General features: G+C 35.2%; 1 protein-coding gene across 5 annotated transcripts in view; it reads right to left on the bottom strand.

Moving 5' to 3' along the window:
- Positions 1-400: 400 nt before the first annotated feature.
- FERRY3 (FERRY endosomal RAB5 effector complex subunit 3) overlaps positions 401-24,523 on the bottom strand; it is a 46,518-nt gene continuing 22,395 nt past the window's right edge. For 3 of the 5 annotated variants that reach the window (XM_072799310.1, XM_072799314.1, XM_072799311.1), the window contains 8 exons: positions 22,156-22,262; positions 20,339-20,536; positions 19,293-19,421; positions 16,667-16,741; positions 11,307-11,509; positions 2,727-2,784; positions 1,831-1,898; positions 401-952 (listed from right to left, as the gene is read on the bottom strand). In XM_072799310.1, the coding sequence (XP_072655411.1) occupies positions 860-952; positions 1,831-1,898; positions 2,727-2,784; positions 11,307-11,509; positions 16,667-16,741; positions 19,293-19,421; positions 20,339-20,536; positions 22,156-22,262 (931 nt within the window). In that variant the 3' untranslated portion in view covers positions 401-859. Of the gene's footprint in view, positions 953-1,830; positions 1,899-2,726; positions 2,785-10,178; positions 10,212-11,306; positions 11,510-16,666; positions 16,742-19,292; positions 19,422-20,338; positions 20,537-22,155; positions 22,263-24,523 lie in introns of those variants that run through there. The other 2 variants (XM_072799312.1, XM_072799313.1) reach the window with 2 other exon arrangements.

Raw genomic sequence — 24,523 nt, 5'->3', positions numbered from 1 at the left:
AATGTAGGAAGAAGAATGGTTAAGGAAGTTGAGAATGCAGGATGAAGGATGGAGAAATAAAAATGATTTTTGTTGTCTGATTGTAATAATGTTGATAAGCACTAAAATCCTGCCAGGTGCTGGTTTGGACTAACTTTCCATTGGGCTTACAAATAAGCATACTATTTTCCCAGCCCATGAAATGTTATTAAATAAACAAGGGCAAGTTCATATAAAGAAGATGAGACAAAGGTAAAGAATTCAAAATCCTTTCCTCTTTTTTTCCCTGAGTTATAAAACCTTAGAAAGAGTACACTAAAAACAAGCCTTTGAAACAGGAGAATTTAAAAGAATAAGCACATTTGTCTCATATGCTTGTGTCTCTACAAAGATTTTTCAGAAGAAATCCAGACTTGCAATGTATACTTCAGTGCCTTTTAATTTTTGCTTGGCAAATAAGGTAAAAGAAATATTTTATTTTTATGGTTAATTAAGTCTCATACTTGATATGATTCAGACCTTTTGGAAAAGTCAACTGTCTCCATGAAAATGCAATTAACAGTCTCCTATATCAAGTGTCCAGCTATGATGTGTAGGACGTTTTAACTTACTAATACTTACAGATAGTGCATAACAGGAGAAAAAAAGATTTTTTTCAAAAAGAAAATTTAAGAATAAATGTACGAGTAAAAGGCTGATCACTAGACTATATAGTATATGAATTTTTGGAAGGTTTTACAGACATACATCATGACTCAATTTGTGGCCTGAATTACAAGTTCTCTTTCTGGGCTTCTTTTGCTTGACAGAATCCAAGCACAGCTCAAGTTCCTGGAAAGTTTGACAGTCTTCTTCTGCCAGTGTGTCAGTCTCTAAGGATTTAGTGCTTAGACGTCAGAGTAAGTGTTGATGATACTCGGAAGATCTGGGGGAGCATGTTACTAAGTTGATAAAACATTTCTTCAGAAATACTCTGTAAGGAGTAAAAAAAAAAAAAAAAGTTCACACCTGTTAAATCATCATTGATTTTTAAAATTTTACAGTGATTTAAAACATGAACTTGTCCTTGATATGAAGAATGGTATATGAAAATTCTCTTTCAAAGCAATTGCTTGGTTATGGGCAAGGGGTGTTTTTCTTCTGAGACCCTATATTATTTACATCAAATAGTAAGTTTAATTAACAGAAAAATCCCTAGATAGTATAATCAGTAATAAAAGCATCACTAATTTTGCTAAGCTCTATATGGAATACAGAATCATTTTCTGCTAATGCCCTTTTAAATGAATTCTTCAAGATCTAGAAGAACATAAATGTAGGGAAAAAATAAAAGATGAATGACTCATATGTGGAATATAAGAAATGGTGAAAGGGATTATAAGGGAAAGGAGGGGAACTGACTGTGAAATATTAGAGAGGGAGACCAACCACAAGAGACTCCAAACTTTGGGAAACAAAGAAAGGATTGTGGAAGGGGAGGTGGGTGAGGGGTTGGGGTAACTGGGTGATGGATACTGAGGAGGGATGAGCACTGGGTGCTACACTATATGTTGGCAAAGTGAACTTCAATAAAAACAAAAAAAGAAATAAAGGAGAAAAATAAATAAACAAATTTAAAAAGATGAATGACATTTGGTTTTGGGGTTAAATAAAAGAGCCCTTGAGTGGTAGATGCTGACATCTTTGACAATAAACTAAATGCCTTTATGGCATCCACTTTTCCCCTTAATACAGAAAGCTGTTACCATTTTATTATGTTATATTGAGTTTAAGGACAGTGTGCCTAGCTGTATGTGGGTGCAATATTATAACAGAGATTAAACAGGGGAGAGGTCTGTTCAGATAACATACCTGTGGTACCAGAAACTGTACTGTCCTGGATATGCCTCCATCCCATGAAGCCATTTCCATCATGAAACCTAAAACAGAACAACACACTTTGCTGAATTATGAGTTCTGGTCTTCAAATATACCAGTCCCTTATGGAGATAAACTGAATTTTCACTGTGGTGCTTCATGTCTTGCATTTTTCTTAAGCTCTACTTAGTCTCCATACAATGAAGCTAGAGCAGGTTATTTTTTTTTAATTTTTTTAAAATTTATTTATGATAGTCACAGAGAGAGAGAGAGAGAGGCAGAGACATAGGCAGAGGGAGAAGCAGGCTCCATGCACCGGGAGCCTGATGTGGGATTTGATCCCGGATCTCCAGGATCGCGCCCTGGGCCAAAGGCAGGCGCTAAACCGCTGCGCCACCCAGGGATCCCTAAAGCAGGTTATTAAAGGTTAATTGAAGATGTGGTTCTATTTTTTTTTTTTATTTTTTTTTTAAGAAAAAGCAAGCTATAATCAGAGCAAAACAGAATTAACATCCAAATATACTTGTATTTCAAGAAGGCCAGATATTTGTTTATTTTGTGACTGGAGAAAGATAAGTAAAGGGATCACTGGGTGGCTCAGCAGTTGAGCGTCTGCCTTTAACTCAGGGCGTGATCCCGGCGTCCCAGGATCAAGTCCCACATTGGGCTCCCTGCATGGAGCCTGCTTCCCCCTCTCCCTCGCCTCTCTCTCGCTCTGTCGTGAATAAATAAATACAATCTTTAACAAAAAATATTTGCCTTGTTAAACTACTTTCAACTGAGGCACCAGATGACAGAGGTAATTGTTCATAATCTTCTCTTGGGTTGTTCTACTTTCAATAGTTGGGACTAATAAATACAAGTCACGTTAAATATAAGGTTATGCTCACCTTTGACACACTTAAACACAAGTTCTGCTCTCCTTAAGCACCATGGTATAGTCATTTCCTAAAAAGAGAATCAAAACAAATCATAGGTTTTTAACAGAACTTTGTAAAAAAAAAAAAATCAGATCTTAATTTATCTATAACGTTGACCATCTACTTTGTGGACAGATTCAAGCAACTATTGCTAATGTTAGCTGGGTTTCTTCTGGTCCTTCAGTATAACTTCTTATAGCTGTGGACTACATTTGTGTAGTACAAACCAATTTAATTATCCTAGTAAATAAAATTTTATTTTTAAAAAAATTTTTTAAATTTTTATTTATTTATGATAGTCACACACAGAGAGAGAGAGAGAGAGAGAGAGAGAGGCAGAGACACAGGCAGAGGGAGGAGCAGGCTCCATGCACTGGGAGCCCGATGTGGGATTTGATCCCGGGTCTCCAGGATCGCGCCCTGGGCCACAGACAGGCGCTAAACCGCTGCGCCACCCAGGGATCCCTAAATAAAATTTTAAAAATAAACATACCTTTAAAATTTTCTAGATAATTAATTCTAAAGACAAATAAAATGACATAAGAACTCTAACTTCTCTCAATTTAGCATGAATAATTCCATTAACTTGTATAATATTTGAACAATGCATTAAAATTCTTTTATTGTATAAATGCTATTATAAAAGTAACAGAAATAAACAAACATCCCATCCCAGCCACCTACCAAACCTACATTTCTACATTCCTTTCTAGTCTCTGATCAAATGCACACATGAATGCTATTGTCAGACTATAACCAACTCATTTATAATTTTCTATAGTTATGATCAGTGGTTATACCATTTTAAATTCTACTTTTCATTATCACCAGAATTACTTTTCCATGTTGCAAGTCTTTATAATCATAAGTATAATATACACTTATTATTTCATTAGAGTGGTTCTCTACCTTTTTGGGTCTTAGGGTCTTTTACACTCTTAAAAATCAATGAGGACACTAGTGAGCTTTTTTTTTTTTAATTCAACTAGCCAACTTATACTGCATCAGTTTCAGATGTAGTGTTCAATAATTTACCAGTTGTGTACAACACCCAGTGCTCATCACATCACTTGCCTTTCTTTTTTTTTTTTTTATCACTTGCCTTTCTTAATGCACCAACGAGCTGGTCTATGTGGATTTTTATCTCTTGATAGTTATTACAGTAGAAATTAAAACAGAAAAATATAAAATATAAAAAATATAAAAAATACTAATAATGAAGCAGCAGAAAGAGAGATTAAGAAATCAATCCCATTTACAATTGCACCAAGAAGCACAAGATACGTAGGAATAGACCTAGCCAAAGAGGTGAAAGATCTGTATTCTGAGAACTATAAAATACTGATGAAAGAAATTGAAGACCACAACAAATGGAAAGACATTTTGTGTTCACGGATTGGAAGAAAAAATATTGTTAAAATGTCTATACTATCCAAAGCAATCTACAGATTTAATACAATCCCTATCAAAATACCAACAGCATTTTTAACAGAGCTAGACCAAACAACCCTAGAATTTGGCACCACAGAAGACCCTGAATAGCCAAAGCAACCTTGAAAAAAGCAAAGCAAAGCTGGAGGCATTACAATTCTGGACTTCAAGTTATATCACAAAGCTGTAGTCATCAAGACAGTATAGTGTTGGCACAAAAATAGACACATAGATCAATGGAACAGAATAGAAAACCCAGAAATGAAGCCACAACTATATGGCTAATTCATCTTCAATGAAGGAGGCAAGAATATGCAATGGGAAAAAGACAGTCTCTTCAACAAATGGTACTGGGAAAACTGGACAGCAATATGCAAAATAATAAATTTTACTTAAAAATGACAATGAAAAACCCACTGCACATTAACATATTTTTAAGAAAGATTTATTTATTTATTTGAGAGAGAGATGGATAGAGAGAGACAGAGAGCACACACATGCGCACAAGCAGGGGCAGGGAGAGGGTGGGGGAGAGGAGAAGACTCCCCGCTGAGTACAGAGTTGGGACAGGGAAATCTGTCTCACCACTCTGGGATCATAACCTGAGCTGAAATCAAGAGTCTAGCGCTTAACCGACTGAGACACCCAGGCTTCTCAACTTTTTTTTTTTTTAGTAGAAAGTAACTATATTTCCCTAAACAAAAATATTTAAGTGAGAAGAGTGGCCACGGTTTACATATCTGTAAATTTCATTAATGCCTGGTTTAATAGAAGACATCTGGATTCTCATATCTGCTCTGCATTTAATTTGTTGTATAAAGCCTCTGGAAAAACTCACTGATGCTCATGAAAGGATGAGAATGGAAAAGACAAATGATGCCTTAGTATTGTTAAGAAAATATTTTTAATCTTGCTGAGCCCCAAAGAGGAGCTAAGATCATAGGGGGATCTTCAGAACACAAATTTAAAAACTGCTGTTTTATAGAATTGATGTATCATAATTTATTTAAAAAAATATATACACTATTTTTAAGTTTTTATTTAAATTCCAGTTAGTTAACATACAGTGAAATATAAGTTTTAGGTATATAATATAGTGATTCAACACTTCCATATAACACCTGGTACTTATCACAGGTGCCTTCCTTAATCTCCATTACCTATTTCACCCATCCCCCCACCCACCTCCCCTCTGGTAACCATCAGGTTGTTTTTTTTTTTTTTTTTTTAGGTTTTTTTTTTTCATAGTTAAAGAGTCTGTTTCTTGGTTTGCCTCTCCCTCTCTCTTTTTTTCCCCTTTGCTCATTTGTTTTATTAAATCCCACATATGACTGAGATCATATGGTATTTGTCTTTCTCTGACTTATTTTGTTTAGAATAATACTCTCCAGCTCCATCTATGTTGTTGCAAATGGCAACATGTCTGAGTAATATTCCATTGTATATACAGACCACTCTTCTTTATCCATTCATGAGTTGATGGACATTTGGTTTCTTTCCATAATTTGGGTAATTGTTGATAAAGCTACTATAAACATTAGGGTGCATGTATCCCTCCAAATTAATATTTTTGTATTCTTTGGGTAAGTACCTAGTAGAGAGAAGCTTATTACACTGTTGGTGGAAATGCAAACTGATACAGCCACTCTGGAAAATAGTATGGATGTTCCTCAGAAACTTAATAATAAGTATCCCACAAACCAGAAATTGTACTACTAGGCATATTTATTATTTTATTATTTATAAATAATATAAATATAAACACATATTTCTGATATATTTCTTACATTTATTAATGAAGTTATATATATGTGTGCATATATAAATATATATAAAATATGTAATCATATATATACCTTTTTGTTTACTAAATAATTTTCTGGGTTATTTATTTGTATAGATCAGTGAAACAAAATTTAGATTCTTTTTAAAAAATTTTATTTAAATTCAATTTGCCAAGATATAGTATAATACCCAGTGCCCATCTCGTGTACCCTCCTAATGCCCATCAACCAGTTACCTTATCCACTGCCCCACCTCCCTTTCTTCAACCCTTTGTTTCCCAGAGTTAGCAGCCTCTCATGGTTTGTCCTCCTCTCTAATTTTTCCCCTACTCAGTTTCCCCCCTTCCCTTACGGTCCATCTCACTATTTCTTATATTCCACGTATGAGTGACACCATATGACAATTGTGTTTCTCCGATCAAAATTTAGGTTCTTTTCTAAAAGGTTATATCAATTTACACGAGCCATTAGCAATGTATGTGCCACCCAATTTCACATGTTCACCAGCATTTGAACTTTTAAATGGTATTTGAAATATTATCTAACATTTTTACTATTTTAGTAGATCCAAAATGGTATCAACCTGATGGCTTAAAAAAAAACAAACAAACTAGACTTTAGGGGTGCCTGGGTGACTCAGTCAGTTCAGCATCTGCCTTCAGCTTAGGTCATGATCCCAGAGTCCTTGGATGGAGCCCCATGTCAGGCTCCTCACTCAGCGGGGAGCCTGCTTCTCCCTCTCCCTCTGCCTGCCGTTTCCCCTGCTTCTGCACTCTCTCTGTCAAATAAATAAGTAAAATCTTAAAAAAAAAATACCAGACTTTACATTTTGAAACAATTTTAGGTTTACACAAAAACTGTGACAATGGTATACAGAGTTCCCATACACTCCCTTGCTCCATTTCCCCTATTATTAACATTTTACATTAGTATAGTACTAACAGTGAGGCTGTCTATGCACCCATCAAGAATAAAGAGAGTAGACTATATCAAACAACAGCAGGGAAAATCCTTAGCAATTCTAATTCACTTGGGGTTTTCAGCGATGTATACATCTACAGCAATAGTAGACTAATGGTGGATTTTTTTCTACAGTGTAGAGTTACTGTGGCATTACAGGAGTTCTGGTGATGACAGTAAAGTGAAATAGCCCCCCACCCCACCCCACTGGCTCCATTTTAACAACTGGCATGAAAACATATTTTAATCATATGACTTCATTTTGAAATGTTTTCTAACCAAATAATGTCAGGAATAATTATAATAAAATAATAATAAATAATAAAATAATAAAATAATAATAATAATAATAATAATAATAATAATGGCTCCTCCCCTATCATTTAAGGAACCAGATGAATTAGAAGCCTTAGTAGAGAGAGGAAGCTGTAGAATCTTATCTTCCAAGTACCCCGTGTATCTTTATTGAACTTAATCAAATACTGTCAAACTTCCATTATCTCACTAAAGGTTCTCTATTTGCTGTCAGTTATAAAACCCTGAATACATGATTCGTCTTTCTACTGGGTCCATTACATGCAGTACAATAAACAAATTAGTAACCAAAAAAAGAGAGAAAGAATTGCTATTGAAACCCTATTATTAAAAAATCCACAGTTTATGCAGATTTCCTTAGCTTTGACCTAATGATGATTTCTGTTCCAGAAAAACTCAAAAAGTTAATAATAGATCTACCCTATGATCCACTAATCATACTACTGTATTTACTCAAAGAATACAAAACCAAGAGTTCTAAGGATATATACATTCTATGTTTATTGCAGCATTATTTACAGTAGTCAAGCTACGGAAGCAGCCAAAATGTCTATCAATAAGATGAATGGATAAAGAAGAAGTGGTGTGTATGTATATATATATATATATATATATATATATGCAATGGAATATTATTCAACCATAAGAAGAATGAAATCTTGCCATTTGTAACAACACAGACGGATGTAAAGAGTATAATGGTAAGTGAAATAAACCAGAGAAAGATTTTACTCATATGTGGAATTTGAGAAACAAATAAACAAAGGAAGGAAAAGAGAGACAAACCAAGAAACAGACTCTTAACCATAGAGAACACACTGATGGTTAATAGAGGGGAGGGGTGTGGGTAAACTAGCTGAAGGAGATTTAAGAGTGCACTTATCTTGATGAGCACTGGGTGCTGTATGGAAGTGTTGACTATATTGTATACCTGAAACTAAAATAACACTATATGTTAACTACACTGCAATTAACATTTTTTTAAATGTCAATTGTGATTATAATTGCAGACAATACCTTCTACCATACTTTGACTACTCAACTTGAATCTTCTGATAAGGGTAAAGTTGAACTGCAGAGGTGATTAAGATTTAATTGGTATGTCTTGAAAATTAGATATCAGAATTATTTCCTGAGTTCATGCACCCATGGGAAAAACTGAAAGAATATTCTTTCTATTTAGCCTCTGACGTATTTCAGGTACCTGAAATACTCATATTAATCAGTTTCTCAGTCATTATCTGAAGGTGAGGAACAGTGTGGCTTTCTTATTTTTCACATTCAAAAACAATGGGTTAGGTACAACCACTTTGGGAAACCATTTTATTGTAAATACCAAAGCTAAATGTACGCATATCATGATACCTAACATTTCCATCCTTAAGTATATACTTACCAGAAATGCCAACATTTCTATACCGAAATGTTCATAGCAACATAAGTCATAATAATCAAAACCTAGAAACTACCCAAATGTACATAAATAGTAGAATGGCTAAATAATTGTGGTCTAGCCACAATGGAGTTATATGACAATGTGAATGAACAATCTACATCCACAGACAATAATATGGGTAAATTTTACAACATAATTATTGAGTGAAAGAAGCCAGATACAGGAGTATGTACTATATGATCCCACTTATATAAACTACAAAAAACAAGTCTAAATAATCTATTTTTTCAGCTTTCTAAGATGAAAAAATACATTTACCCTCATGGAGAGAGTGTGGTTCCTGTGGCTGGAAGGGAGCACGAGGGTGGCTTCTGGGGTGGTGGTAGTGTTCTGTTCTATGATCTGGGTATTGGTTACATGCGTGTGAAGTGTATGAAAATTTGAGCTATATGCTTATGTATACTTTTCTATTTGTGTATCAAACTCTAATAAAAATTTAAAAACAAATAACATCATCAACCACAATTATAATAATGAAAACCTCTAAGTCCCAAATTATTCAACAAGTTAACAGCAATATGTAAAAAGAAATCAGCAACTCAGGATTCTTGGCTTGCAGGTTCATTCCACATCTACCAGGTTAGCTTGGCTTCTTCAGATCACAAACATCTACAGAGGTAAACTAGTGATTATCAGGATCTATCTTCTTGCTGATAGGTTATTGATAGATTATTTTTTCCTTTCCTTTTTTTTTTTTTTAAACTGTGATTAATTTCTTTAGCTCCACCTATCACAGAATATGGGCTGTTTCAGACATTATTGTCATTACTGTGTATACTCTAAAACGTAACCGATTCTAGAAATTCTGTTTGTTAGAGGAAGTAAACAACACCTGAAAATGCTTTGGGACTCTTGCATGAAACCTAAAACAAAGATTAACTCTATATCCTGTGCAGTGTTGTCTGAGTTTGTAGAATAAACTTCTTGACCTGAATGGATGTTTAAATACAACAAATGGGAGGATCATGGCTCAATATACTTTTGTGAATTAAAATGGACACTTTGGAAACAAACTTAATGTCCTGCAGCTGGCTGTCCCAATTTAAAACATGTAACTTTTGTAACATTGTGGGAGAGGGAATGCTAGTAGTATCAGATGTCTGGAAGTAAATCCAAACTTAGTGACTTTTGGAAATACTGTTTTTGAGGTTGTTTCCCACCTACATATAACCATTTTTATAAACTGGTTAACCAGGAGTCCAGCTGCAGAAATGTTTGGATGTTTCCTTGTGGCTGGAATTCAACACAAACTTTCATTGTTATTCTCCAGAGACTTTTATAGATGGACTAGTTAGGGATGATAACTTAACAATGGCTAAACATTCCTGATGGAACTAAAACTCTACAAAGCTACAGTTGATAAAACCCCAAACAAATCATGTTTGTCAATCTCTGTTGATACCATATTAGGTATGACTTAGACTACATACGTGAATGGAACAAGAAATTAGGCAGTCTGATGCAGCTTTCATAGGATAATCCAGAATTCTCTTAATTGAAATACTGTGTCTGATAAAAATACAAATAGGTTGTAAGTGGTAAATCATTTAAAATTACCTCATCTTATCTGGAATTGATTTTGTATGTGTATTTACATAGGTTATTGCATTTAAAATGGCCTCTTAATGAAACAAAGTGTTTTGCTCTAAAAAGTAGCATTTATACATATATTTTATTTCAGGAAATAACTTTTACTAATCAGTGGTCAAACTTCCCGACATTCACAATTTCATTAAGCCATTTTGTTTAAAAAAAAAAAAAAGCCACTTCCAAACCAGCAGGCACCAAGTTGCTTATATGGGTCTTTCATCACCAGGCTGGACTACTAGCTCTCCTAGGACTTGCCTGCACCCATTGTTTTGAGGCATCTTTGTTTCTCTAGACTATTAGAAGTTGAGGTTTTGGTCTTTGTATTATTTCTTCAGCTTATCCCCTCTAACCAGTTTTTATGTGGATGAGAAGGAAAACAGGAGAGAAAGCAAACAGCCATGGGAAGACTTTTTTTTTTCCAAATATAAAACAAAGCACAGTACATAATGAATGGACAATTATGCCATATTTTAACTGTAGGGGTCAACACTTGTTATTATCTAAAAAGCATTCTTGAACATTCTTGAGAGAATGTTAAAATGAGGCTGGCTTCCTCCTGTTATCTAGTATCTCCTTCTATTGCCTATTAATGCATACTCAGAGAATGCAAACTAATTTTTTTTTTTTTTGCAAACTAAACTAATTTTAATGTTGGTGTAGGCTAAATATGAATGTGGAGATAAATCTAATGCCACTTAAGACAAAAGTGGAGGAAGAGGGAGAGAAGAGGGAGGAGTAGGGGCACATGCCTTATCCAAAGCTAAAGCTAATTTTGATTTTCTAGTTTCCTACTATAGGATAATGCTATAATTCTCTGAACATAAATGGTTAAGGATTATTCACTGTTTTGTATCATATGTCACTCAATACTATTAACTAGATATGAGATAAAAAAGGCCATTAGTTTTTTAAAAGGTGCTTTTAAAATGTAAAGTGGATTACTATTATTATTGTTATTACACAATATGATGGTTAATATATTTATAAAATTATGATATTCTTTTATCTGCTTACCTCTGACATATCATGCACCAGCAAGAGAGGTATGCTTATTGTTGTGATGTCATGGGTACAGCAAACCTTGAGTATATTTCGGAGTCCCATAATGGCAGGATCTCGAGCAGTGATGTTTCCTGATTTCACGTTGTCATCCACACAAAGGTGGAAAGCAACATGTATTTCTGAGAGATTAGAATGCCGTGTAATGTAAAATTCTCCTGTGAACACCAAATACAATCATGATTTTCAAATGAATAAATCACATGCATCAACAGGCTTTATAAATAACTATAATTAGGGCAATCAATGAGCTGAACTAGGAGAGGTGTATCAGGAACCTATGTTGGCCTCGGGAAGCAAATATAGCCACTGCTCCTTTATTCTTGGAAAGTTTATGAAAAAAAAAGACAGTAGCCAATTCTGCATTAGATTCATAAATTGGTATGAAGTGACGACCACATGGTAAGTAAATCAAATGAGTACTCACCACTATTTTGATGTAAATGCTCCAAATGTCCTACTTAATTCAAAGTGAACACATAAAATGAGGTTCATTACCTGTCTTCCTCACACCTTAAATCAGTATTCTCCATTTCAATTTGTGGATCTAATCTCCCTACGGTTAGTAATGGCACAGGGCAGAAACATAGAAGTTGCCCTTAATTACTTTATTTCACTATCTCTTCCTTACTCTACAATTCACCATCAACTACTTTCAGTAGTATTGCCAATAAATAACTCAAATCTGAGCTATTACCCTAGCTCATGCTACTATCATCCCCACTGAGGTTTCTGTCAAAGCCTCTTAATTAATCTCTCTGCTCCCAGTCTTGCCTACTTACAAGCCATTTCCACAGTTGCAGGCAAAACAATTTCAATATAAATCAGATTACATCACTCTGCTACTTAAAATCGTCCAACAGGCTTATACTTCATTCAGGAAACAATCCAAGCTCTTTACTGCGGTTTGCATGGCCTATATGATCAGGACACTGCCTATCTGTCTGAGGTCCTCTTGCCCCACTCCCTCCTCTGCCCCAGTCACACAGGCTTTTGTAAAGTTCTTCAAACACACAGAGCTGGTTTCTAAATCAGGGCTGCTTTATCCAAGTTTTTCTCCTAAGATTCTTATATGGCTGACTTCTTTTCACCAATGATGATCCAAGGTCACCTCTTCAGAGAACTCTTCCTCAACTGTCCCATCTAATATAGGACAGCCCTCACTTACTGTCCTCTACATTGTTCTAATTTTCTTCTCAGAATTGAAATTCTTTGAGATTATTTAAATTTTTTTTAAAAATTTAAATTCTATTTAACATATAGTGTATTATTAGTTTCAGAGATAGAGGTCGGTAATTCATCTGTTGCATACAACGTCCAGTGCTCATCACATCAAGTACCGTCCTTAATGCCCATCACCCAGTTACCCTATCTCCCCATCTAACTTTCCTCCAGCAACCCTCAGTTCATTTCCTATAGTTAAGAGTCTCTTATGGTTTGCCTCCCTCTCTGTTTTCTTATTTTATTTTTCCTTCCCTTCTTCTGTGTTCATCTGTTTTGTTTCTTTTTTTTCTTTTATCTGTTTTGTTTCTTAAATTCCACTTGTGAGTGGAATTATATGGTATTTGTCTTTCTCAGACTTATTTCACGTAGCATAGTACCCTCCAGCACCATCTTGCAAATGCAAGATTTCATTCTTTCTGATGGCTGAGTAGTATTCCATTGTATATATATAAGACATCTTTATCCATTTATCTGTTGCTGGACATCTGGGCTCTTTCCATAGTTTGGCTATTGTGGACATTGCTGCTGTAAAGATGGGTGTAAGTGCCCTTCGGATCACTATGTTTATATCCTTTGGATAAATACCTAGTAATGCAATTGCTGGGTCATAAGGTTGCTCTATTTTTAACTTTTTGAGGAACCTTCATATTGTTTTGCAGAGTAGCTGCACCAGCTTGCATTCCCACCAACAGTATGAGGGTTCCCCTTTCTCCAAAGCCTCGCCAACATGTTGTTTCCTGAGTTGTTAATTTTAGCCATTCTGACAGGCAGGAGGTGGTATCTCACTGCGGTTTTGATTTGTATTTCCCTTATGCCGAGTGATGTTGAGCATTTTTTCATGTGTCTGTTGGTTATTTGTATGCCTTCTTTGGAGAAATGTCTGTTCATATCTTCTGTCCATTTCTTTTTTTTTCTTTAAAGATTTTATTTATTTATTCATGAGAGACACACACAGGAAAGGGAGAGAGAGAGAGAGAGAGAGAGAGAGAGAGAGAGAAAGGCAGAGACACAGGCAGAGGGAGAAGCAGGCTCCATGCAGGGAGCCTGACCCGGAACTCAATTCCAAGACTCAATTCCAAGATCACGCCCTGTGAAGGCAGGCCCTAAACTGATGAGCCACCCAGGGACTCCCCTTCCGTCCATTTCTTGACCAGATTTTTTGTCGTTTGGGTGTTGAGTTTGATAAGTTCTTTATAGATTTTAGATACGAGCCTTTTATCTGATAATACATTTGCAAATACCTTCTTCCATTCCATAGGTTGCCTTTTAGTTTCATTGACTGTTTCCTTTGCTGAGCAAAAGCTTTTTATCAGAGACCATTGTTTCTGCTCAGCAACTATAGGGATCTCATCTATCTTGTTTAGTGTTCTCTCTCCAGCACACAGAACAGTGCCTGGTACACAGAAGGTACTAAATACATATTTGTTGAATGACTGGATGAATGAATGCATAGAGACTGAATGCCAGAGCGGCATTTATCAAGCCTTAAAATCCATGCTTCCTATAATTGCTCCATTTTCTATGTAGCCACCCTAGCCATCAGCCTTTATATTCTGCAGCTTCTCTTGATATAAATATGTAAAATACGCAAACATAAAAAGAGTATGTTTTTACAAACACACATGCCTCCCTGGAAATTCTGATAGGAAAATTTTAGGAAAGCTTTGCTCTTCTACGAACTATACCTCCATCACTAACCCCTGCTCTCACAAATTCTGCTTCCCCTTGCTTCAAAGTCATTATTTTACTTATATTGACTTATAAACAAATAATATGCTTAAAAGTACTTGATATACATTAGCACAATGTTTACTCGTTTGTAGTTACCAGTATTTGTAAACTGTACCCATGGATGCCACTAACAGGCCCAATGCAAAGGTATTTTTTTTTAAACTTAACATAAAACATTTAGATAAGCAGAAAAAGAAATTAGAGTATAGTGACAGAGACATCAAAATAGACTAGAAGAAAAAAAGGAAAAGGAAAATTGTCTGGTGGAAGAATATAGTTACAATTTCCCTGAAAGGCAATAAAAGATGCAGACTGCTTATTAGAAACCTGGCAGACGGTATGAGACAATATCATTTTGGACCCAATGAAGTGTATTGCCTCCTCAACACCGGCTGATCATTTAGATGAGGAGAGTGGCAGCATTAAACATGGGCTATGGTCCAGTGGTGAGGCAGATGACTTAGTGAACGAGTCAGGTGCTCCTAATCCCCAAATTGGCACTGCTTTATTTGACCTTACATGACTTGTCTCTTGGCCTCATTTTACCCAGTAGTGAAATGGGGGTCAAAGAGTTGGCAGTGGTAATCAAAATATTGTGATGTAGCATAAAAAGGACTAGATTGGGTATTGAGAAAATCTGGTCTAAGCACTTATTGGCTGAGTGATCTTGGGCAAATCAATCCAATTTATAGATCCTCTGTACTTCATGTAAGAATTGGGAAAAATAATGCCTGACTGCTTTCCTTACAAAGTTGTGAGAATTAGAGGATGTAACCCATAAATACTTAGATAATGATAGAGCAAACCTACTGGTAAAATATATATATATATATATATATATATATATATATATATATATATTTAAAACTATTTTCTTTTGCAACTTGAAAACTTAAAAGCATTTGTAATTGTAATTTGGTTCTTTGTTCATCTCCGGTAAACTTTCTGGCTGTGTAGGCATCCTTAAACACGTGGAAATTCAGATGCTGTCAGCATATCTAATCAAATAGTTTGATACTCCTTTTCTAATGCGGACTATGACATATCCTCCTGATTTGGTGGTAATACTGAGATACCAACCTATAGGCATTTCCCAAAAAGGAGCAAGAAAGGAAATAAATATAGCAAGAAAGAGGTATGTTGAAAAAAAAAACAAAACCCACACATCAGTACCTCCGGAATAGGTAATGAGATTGGCACATTTTAAGAAAGCCACAAAATATGGATGATTTAAATTATGGATCTGTGCAGAGAATACAATAAATCCTGTCTCAATGAAGGTATTTTTAGATAGAGAGGAGGACAGTTTCCTGTTCCACAAAGTGGAGGAAGCAGCATGTGGTGATGTAATCCTGCCTCTAACATTACCCTCGAAGGTAGGCTCTCTGAAGGTGGGAGGGAGTTGGGAAGCTGATGACCACAAGCTAACTGACTGAGACCAACAAGATGAATACCAGAAAGGGGGATGCTATCTGCTTACGTTAAATGGAATGTGACCTACATGTAGAAGATCTGGGGTAGAAAGAGGAAACAACCTAGTTATTCAAGAAATTGCAAACTTTACTAGTTACCTTAAAAGACTTTATGCCTGTGTACAGATATGCCTTCCTTGTTATACCCTGTCATAGAAACATTACCAAGGATCATCAGAGTGAATTCAATCTGGAAGAGGATCAAGAGCCTGAATTTCCAGTTGATAAGTGATCTATCAAAAAAATAATAAAGGAAATTAAAGAAATGGGAAGCAGGAACATTTATGGGGAAGCGGAAATAAGAAAGATTCTAAATTATATGACCCATGTTCTTTCTACAAGTTCAACTGTTTCCATCCGTAGTGTTGTTTATATTGCAGAATAAGAATGACTTCTGCTTCACTTAAGAAACTAAGAAACAATGTATAACAGAAGAAACTTAAAATAGCAAATAGAATCAAATTTATGCAATTGTTTGAACAATTTTTTCTTGTATAGAACTAGAAAGTCCAGTACTAGTATAAGAATAAAAATTTAGGGCAGCCGGGGTGGCTCAGCCGTTTAGCACTGCCTTTGGCTCAGGGCATGATCCTGGAGTCCCGGGATCGAATCCCATGTCGGGCTCCCTGCATGGAGCCTGCTTCTCCCTCTGTCTGTGTCTCTGCCTCTCTCTCTGTGTGTCTCTCATGAATAAATAAATAAAAATTTAAAAAAGGTTTAAATTGCAGAACATCCATGAAAGTATATTCTGTAGATACAATATTGTTTCAAAGTGATACACTGACAAGCTGTTTTATAATGTACACAATAAGAACTTCTATTTCAAATCTATGATGTCTATGGATGTGATTATAAGAAAATCATAATTTCAAATAAAATACCACTTACCAGGTAGAATATTTAAGTAGTTTCTGTCAGCATTTTTAGCCTTATCATCAATTCCTCCATTTCGGTTTCCAGAATCTATTCATGAGATAATACAGCATGAAAGAATATAACAGTATATGAAAACATATTAATTCTACTGCTCCCTAAACAATCACAATAACAGCAAAAAGTTTACTAAGGATAGCTAGGTGCAAGACATTCTGATACATGTTTTACATGCATAATCTTACTGGATTTCACAAAACCCCTATAACGACAACCTCATGAGGTAGGCACTATTACTATCTTGATTGTATATATGAGGGAACAGAGGGTTACATAAGTTAAGTAACTTAACCAAGGATGCACGGTAAGTGGTAGAACCAGGTCTTGAACTCATACAGATTCCAAACCCTATGGTCTTAACCACATTTGACTTGCCATCACCCTACTTTTCATCTGGGAGGCTCAGTGCACTAAATTAACTGCACATAAAACAACTTCGTTAGATAGTTGTAGGGTGGCCATCTTTATTTTTAGATTCTGAGTCATTGTTGTTGATATAACTTGTTCAGGATTACAAGCAAATGGTTAGTAGTACCAGGAACCACTTGATATTCAGCCCATTTTGAAATCTGTTACTTCTTATCTGACACCATATACAATTTATTTCAGATTTGTGAGATTTTGTTTCAAATGGGAACTTTTTATTTTAGATATTCAACAGGCTTTCTTTCTTTCTGGAAGGCATGATATTATTTAGAAGGATAAATACTGGTAAAGTAAGATACATCACAATTGACCATATATTATTATACTTGGACACAAATTATTTTACATATGTACATCTATTTTTAATAGATTTCTTATAAGATTCAGATGTATCTTCTACTAAAACTCAAAAATGCAGAATGAATATTAGCATTCAAAGCAGCTATCTTTATGAGAGTATATATGTATTCCAATTAAGTACAAAACTATTTTGGGATGGCTGTCAGCATCAGAATATCAGTTGAAAACTGTCAGAACTTCAAATACGTAAACAGAAAATACCAAGGGAAATTATATTTTCAAAAATGTTCTAAATCAAAGTAACTTAATATTTTTACTTAGTCACTACTTTGAATAATTCATATCACTGTACCTTGTAAATGTACATATTTTATTGATAGAGGGAGAGAAAGGCAGAGAGAGGAGGCTCTGTGTTGCCAGAATGTATACTGAATGTAATAGTCTGTTTCTCATACAGACCTATGCAACTGATAGGCTCTGAAATAATGTCCAATCATAGCACAGAAAACAAAAGAAATGATAAATAAGGACTTTAATTTCATTCACATGGGGGATGAACAAACAAAATCCCTACTAAAGGAATAAGAACAGTTGAGAGTCCATTCCTCTCTCCATGCTGTAATTGTAATACCTTATAATACTAAGAAATGACGATTTTTCATTTAAAAATGTATATAAAATGGCGCAGAAAACAAAATTGCTTTTGGCTTGTTATTGTGAATTATAGAGAGATTCTAATGTTATAAACACAGTAAGGAAAATAATGGAATGCCTTAGAATAAACAGGTACTTGAGTATCAGGATGTAAATGTGTAGAACACATACGTGGGCATGCACAGAAAAGGAAAAAACAGAGAAAGTATTTTCACAGAGCTCTTCTATGACAACATGTGGGTTCCTTTCAGAAAGTTGTCTTTTATAGACCTGCTTGTTTCCCTGACTCACTTAAACCACAAAATAGTTGCTTGAACAAGAACAAAATAATACCATGATTTACACACATTGCCTTAACCGTATGTGGTTTGCAAACTTCCTGTCATTTGCTGCACACTTTCTATCTCTCATAAATATACTTAGAATCCTCCTCCTTCTCCCACACCTGTCATGATCTCAATCTTCATGCTTTTAGTCACTGCTAAGAATAATATTAAGATGTTTCTGATCACATCACTGCTAGTTTGAATGCGATGGAGGAAGAAGATGGTAGAAGAATAAGAGGACACACTGGAATTTTCTGAAAGGCCCTCTGTTTGGATATATTTCCATATGGTTTTCTAACACAGCCTGGCTCTGTCACATATACCACACAGTGCCAAAGCAAAGCCACACTTCCCTAGAGCAGGAATCAAAACTAGTGGTGCTGCTATAGTATAGTCCTGGACATAGTAATTTTTCAAAAGAAAACTGAATCAAATCAAAATCAATTCTTATAAGATTTATAATTGACTTCCTGCTACCTAAGAAGGATGAAAGATGGAGCACATTAAGTGTATGTTTTATGCTAACATTTACTCTATCACTTCACTGCCCTTTTGAGGTAGTAATTATGTCCACTTTAGAGATATAGAATTTGTATCACAAGACCACCGACTTTCCACTGAATACTTCAAGTTTAACTATAGAATTTAAATTTAAAAACAGTTTTTGCTAAGGTTATTGGACAAAATCATGCAAAAAAGGAAATTAAGAACAGAATTCAAGTTTCTAGAGAGCTCGAATTTTGTTCTTAATTTCTTTCTTCCATTTTTCCACCAATACAACTTTCTGTATTTTAGTAATGGTCCATATGTTATTAGAGTGCTTAAGGACAGAAAATACTAAAAGTAAAATTTTGAAAATTTTGAGTTTTACTGACCATGCGATTCTTTCAACTTACTCCTTCGCTGGGTTCTAGCATAAAGTACCACCTGCTGGACAACTTCCAGTTGCTCCTCAATTCGGGGAAAATGGAAGTCAGTACATTCTTGGCAAACTGTGGCAAAATCTAAGGGACCCAAAACATTTATAAACTACTAGAGGTGAACTATCAAATAGTATTATAGACAATGACAGCTAGGAGGAATAAAATATAAAATTCATAAGTGTGATTTCTTATACTTGTCCTTTCAATAATTATGTCTTAAATGAGGGGAAAGCGATTTTGTTTGAATCAGAAACCTAATCTCTCAATCACTTGAAAGAGTAAACAATTAATAGACAAGGAAATTTTCATATAATTCCAAACCGTTTTTTTAAAAATTCCAAACCGTTTTAAATAATAGTTACCTTAATGCTAAAAAATACAAGAAAGTTCTTATATTTATGATGGGAAATAAACTCCATTCAAGCTTCCTTAAAAAGTTATACGTTTTAATATACATTATATATTTAAAATTTTTTTCTCTTTTGTATATTTTTTATTGGAGTTCGATTTGCCAACATACAGTATAACACCCAGTGCTCATCCCATCAAGTGCCCCCCTCAGCGCCTGTCAATAAAATTTTTAAAATAATCATAAAGAGTGAGTTGTACAGAGGGAACACAGAATTTTACCTAGCACATTTAAGAAATATGCTATCTAAAATACCTAGGAAGAAAGGACAAAGGGATGAACTAAAATTCACTGAGCCAGGATCTGCTTCTGAAATGAATACATTTATAGCTTGATTATTCTTTTTGTTATGCCTTGAAGCAAGAATCCTATAAGAGCATTACTTATAATAGAATTTTAAGAAAAAGTAAATATGCTGAAGCACTTTACCCATGCTGAAGTATGAAAGATATCTAAAATAGTCATGGCTAGGTATGTGTGTTGCTTGGCTACTAGGATACTAGGGCTAACTAAAATTTTTGTTTTCCTGTAATCCCTTTCTTTGTAAGAATGAAAATTTAATGAAATAAATATGGTAATGCTGACTTACCTCTTTTAATACCACTATAGGAATTGATTCGATTATCTACTAGCAAAACGAGGCCACAGAGAGACGTAGAATAAAGCGATAGTGCAGTCTGGAGTCGATGGAGTTTCACGCCACTTCGATGATTTCTTTTGTGCTTACAAAAGTCCAGCATATCTGCTCTCAGCAATCTCAAATTATGCATGGTCTTCAACTGGGCTCCTGGGGGGTGGGGTGGGCAACAGTCCCAGAAAGAAACTCAGACAGCTGCAAAAATCCAGTATAACAGGATGCAAATCTCTATGGCAAGAATTCAGATAAATCTGTGCTACAAATAATTAGAAATAGGCTTTCCAATTTCCAATTCTAATAACTATTCAGATTTAACCTATTTTTTAAAAATAATGTTATTTTTTATTATTAGCTAAAACAAAATGTATAGCCAACAAACTATAGGAGCAAGACATACTTTTTCTTTATTTTAAATTTTAGTTAATATACAGTGCAATATTGGTTTCTGGAGTAGAATTCAGTGATTCGTCACTTACATGCAACACCCAGTGCAAATCACAAGTACACTCCTTAATCCCCATCTCCCACCAGCCCATCCCCCACTACCTCCCTCCATCAACCCTCAGTTTGTTCTCTATCATTAAGAATCATTAAGAATCTCGTAAGGCTTATTTCCCTCTCTATTTTTTTCCTTTTCCTCCTTTCCATATGTTCATCTGTTTTCTTTCTAAAATTCCACATATGACTGAGATCATATGGTATTTGTCTTTCCCTGACTTATTTCACTTAGTGTAATACACTCTAGCTCTGCCCCCATTGTTGCAAATGGCAAGCTTTCTTTTTTTGAGGGCTGAGTAATATTCCACTGTACGTATATATACCACATCTTCTTTATCCATTCATTGGTTGATAGACATTTGGGCTTTCTCCATAGTTTAGTTATTGTTGATAATGCTACTATAAACATGGGGTGCATGTACCCCTTTGAATCTGTAGTTTTGTATCCTTTGGGTAAATACTCAGTAGTACAATTGCTGCACTGTAGGGTAGCTCTATTTTTAACTTTTTTGAGGAACCTCCAAACTGTTCTCCAGAGTGACTGCATCAGTTTGCATTCCTACCAACAGTGCAAGAGGGTTCACCTTTCTCGGCATCCTCACCAACACCTGTTGTTTCTCATGTTGTTAATTTTAGCCATTATGACAGGTGTGAGGTGGTATCTCATTGTGATTTTGATTTGTATTTCCCTGATGATGAGTGAGGTTGATCATCTTTTCATGTGTCTGTAAACCATCTGGGTATCTTCTTTGGAAAAGTGCTTATTCATGTCTTCTGCCCATTTCTTAACTGCATTATTTGTTTTTTGGGTGTTAAGTTTGATAAGTTCTTTATGGATTTGGGATACTAACTAACTTGTATCTGTCAGTTGTCATTTTAGTTTTGCTGCTTCCTTCACTGTGCAAAAGCTTTTTATCTTGATGAAGTTCCAATAGTTCATTTTTGCTTAAGTTTCTCTTGCCTCTCGTGACAGGTCTAGTAAGAAGTTGCTATGGCTGAAGTCAAAAAAGTTTCTGCCTATGTTCTACTCTAGGATTTTGATGGTTTCCCATCTCACATGTAGGTCTTTTATCCATTTTGAATTTATTTTTGTATATGGTGTAAGAAATGCTCCAGTTTCATTCTTCTGACTTGCTGGGAGCAGGACATAATTTGTAATTAAAAACAACAAGGGTACCTTGTATTCATATGCTAGGGATTTTTCTCTTACAGCATAAAAAAAGCTTCCCAAGATACAATAAATTACGCCTACAAAAAATGAATTCACTTACCTAAGTGAATGGTAAAACTTTCTTCCAACTTTCTCTGCTCCTCATAAATCCTTCCATTTGCTTCTACAGATTCTCTAAACTGACTCGGTTGAACTTTAATTTCCTCACTGAAATTAATAAAATTATTCAAATGCTTTGTCTATTTGTCAAGAATTTTTCTTGAAGGAAAGAAGGTTTACAATGCAATGACACAAAATGAAAGTTGAGAGTACCACTTAATTTATTCCTAAACTACTCCTTAATCTATGGTAACAAGGGAGAAGCATAAACACCAAAATTTTTCTTTTTTTATGTATATTTTTTATTGGAGTTCGATATGCCAACAAATAGCATAACACCCAGTGCTCATCCCATCAAGTGACCCCTCAGTGCCCGTCACCCAGTCACCCCAACCCCCTGCTCACCTCCCCTTCCACTACCACTTATTCATTTCCCAGAGTTAGGTGTGTCTCATGTTCTGTCACCATCACTGATATTTCCCACTCATTTTCTACACCAAAATTTCTTAAAAATCCTTACTTGTTCTTTCATTTCCTTACAGTAAGTAATGCACATGATTATTTCTAGTTATTAGAATATCAACTCATGTGGTCTAAGAATGATTAAATGAAGTGATTTACATTTTAAAATGGCAAATTTAAAACAATACATCCTCTATCAAGGCTGGCTCTAGGCAAAACTAAAAATATAGATGAAGTATGGGACGTCTGGGTGGCTCAGTGGTTGAGCACCTGCCTTCAGCTCAGGTCCTGATCCCAGGGTCAAATCCCGTATCAGGCTCTCTACAGGGAGCCTGCTTCTCTCTCTGCCTATGTCTCTGCCTCTCTCTCTGGGTTTCTCATCAATAAATAAGTAAAATCTTTAAAAAAAAATAGGTGAAGTGATAGAAACAAAAATTTAAAATTAATAAGTCAAATAAAGGAATAATAAAAAAGATGAAGTTCATTTTGATGTATTCACATCTTCTATTTTTTTAATTTTTCCCTGTTTTTTTTTTCCCTACTCTGTTCTTAGTTATTTGCTCTACTCTGTTCTTGCTTATTTGCCGAAAAGGTTTCCAAATAGGTGCTGTATGATTGTATAACTGTAAATTCAAATTTCATGGTATGAAGATGATCTAAGTCTATGATAGTCATTTTCGACTACATTTTTGGGGTTATTCCAAACAGGTTACATTAGATTCACTAACTTTATTAGTTTATGTGGGAAACTAAAACATAAAAATAAATTTATATTAATAAAACTTTCTTATTGTAGGATGCGAAAAGCCACAAGAAAGTGTTGTTCCCACCCTAACAATAAGAAAAAGTCAGATAATCTATAAAATCATAACTTTTCTGAAATTTGAGGTAACATGGCAACCAAGTAAACTCAATTCTAAAGTGTAAAACCCCTCCAAGGGCAGACAGGAGACATAGTTTTCATTTTGGACAGAGCATGGTAGAAAGGAGTTGCTGTAATTTAAGAAGGTAAGAAGAAATCGCTAAAATATTAATGAACTCTTAAAGGCCAAGCATGGGCTAGCGTGTAAATTTAGAATAGCTATGAGCCTCAGGCACAAGGGAAGTTTGCATGTACTTGCAAATTCTTTTCCATTGGCCTCCACCAGGTGTTTCCAAGGAAACACTGAAGAGTGCAGGAGACAAGAGAGACCTTTCAGTGGCACAGGTAGAAATGCTAAGAATGCTCCAAACCCAAGCCCCAAATATATGGGAAGTGCCCAAGACTGAAGCTTGAAAAAGACAACAAAGACCTGTTTCCTACCCCCAACTATGAGTCTAGCACCAAAGTCACAAACAATAATGGTCTATTGTTGTTAAAACAGCATAGAGAGAACAACAGCATCGAGAGAGACCTCATGCTGTGGCACAGGCCTGCAAGACTCCTAAAAGCAGAGGATGGAAGAGAATGACAAGGAAAAATCTTCAAGAACCCAAAACCCCACTCTAAGTACCAGGCAGCAGCTTACTATAGTAGAAAGTGAAGCCTGTGGTATCACTGAAGGAACAGAAACCAAACTCAGCTCAACTACTGACTAGGTTGACATGACCTTCACATTAAGGCCCTGTTCATTTCTGGACATAAGTATTATTTATCTTAGTCTTACACACAATTTCCAACATTTATCTTTTAAAAAAAAAGAGAGAGAGAGACCCCAAAAACGTGAGCAAAAGAAACAAATAACTCATTGTCAAGAGATAAAGCAATTAACAGACACAGACTGAGAGATGACCCAGATACTGAGTTGCAAAGAAAAAGACTTTCACATAATGATGACAACTATGCTAAAAGATCTATTGGAAAACAATGCACAAGGACACATATGGAATTTCAGCAAAAAGAGAAAGGAAATTTAAGTACTAGAAAT

This window comes from Canis lupus, chromosome 25 (genome assembly GCF_048164855.1).
Source record: "Canis lupus baileyi chromosome 25, mCanLup2.hap1, whole genome shotgun sequence".
Taxonomy (NCBI): Eukaryota; Metazoa; Chordata; class Mammalia; order Carnivora; family Canidae; genus Canis; species Canis lupus.
The sequence above is the reverse complement of the archived record's forward strand: the minus strand, read 5'-3'. Positions and strand labels throughout refer to the sequence as shown.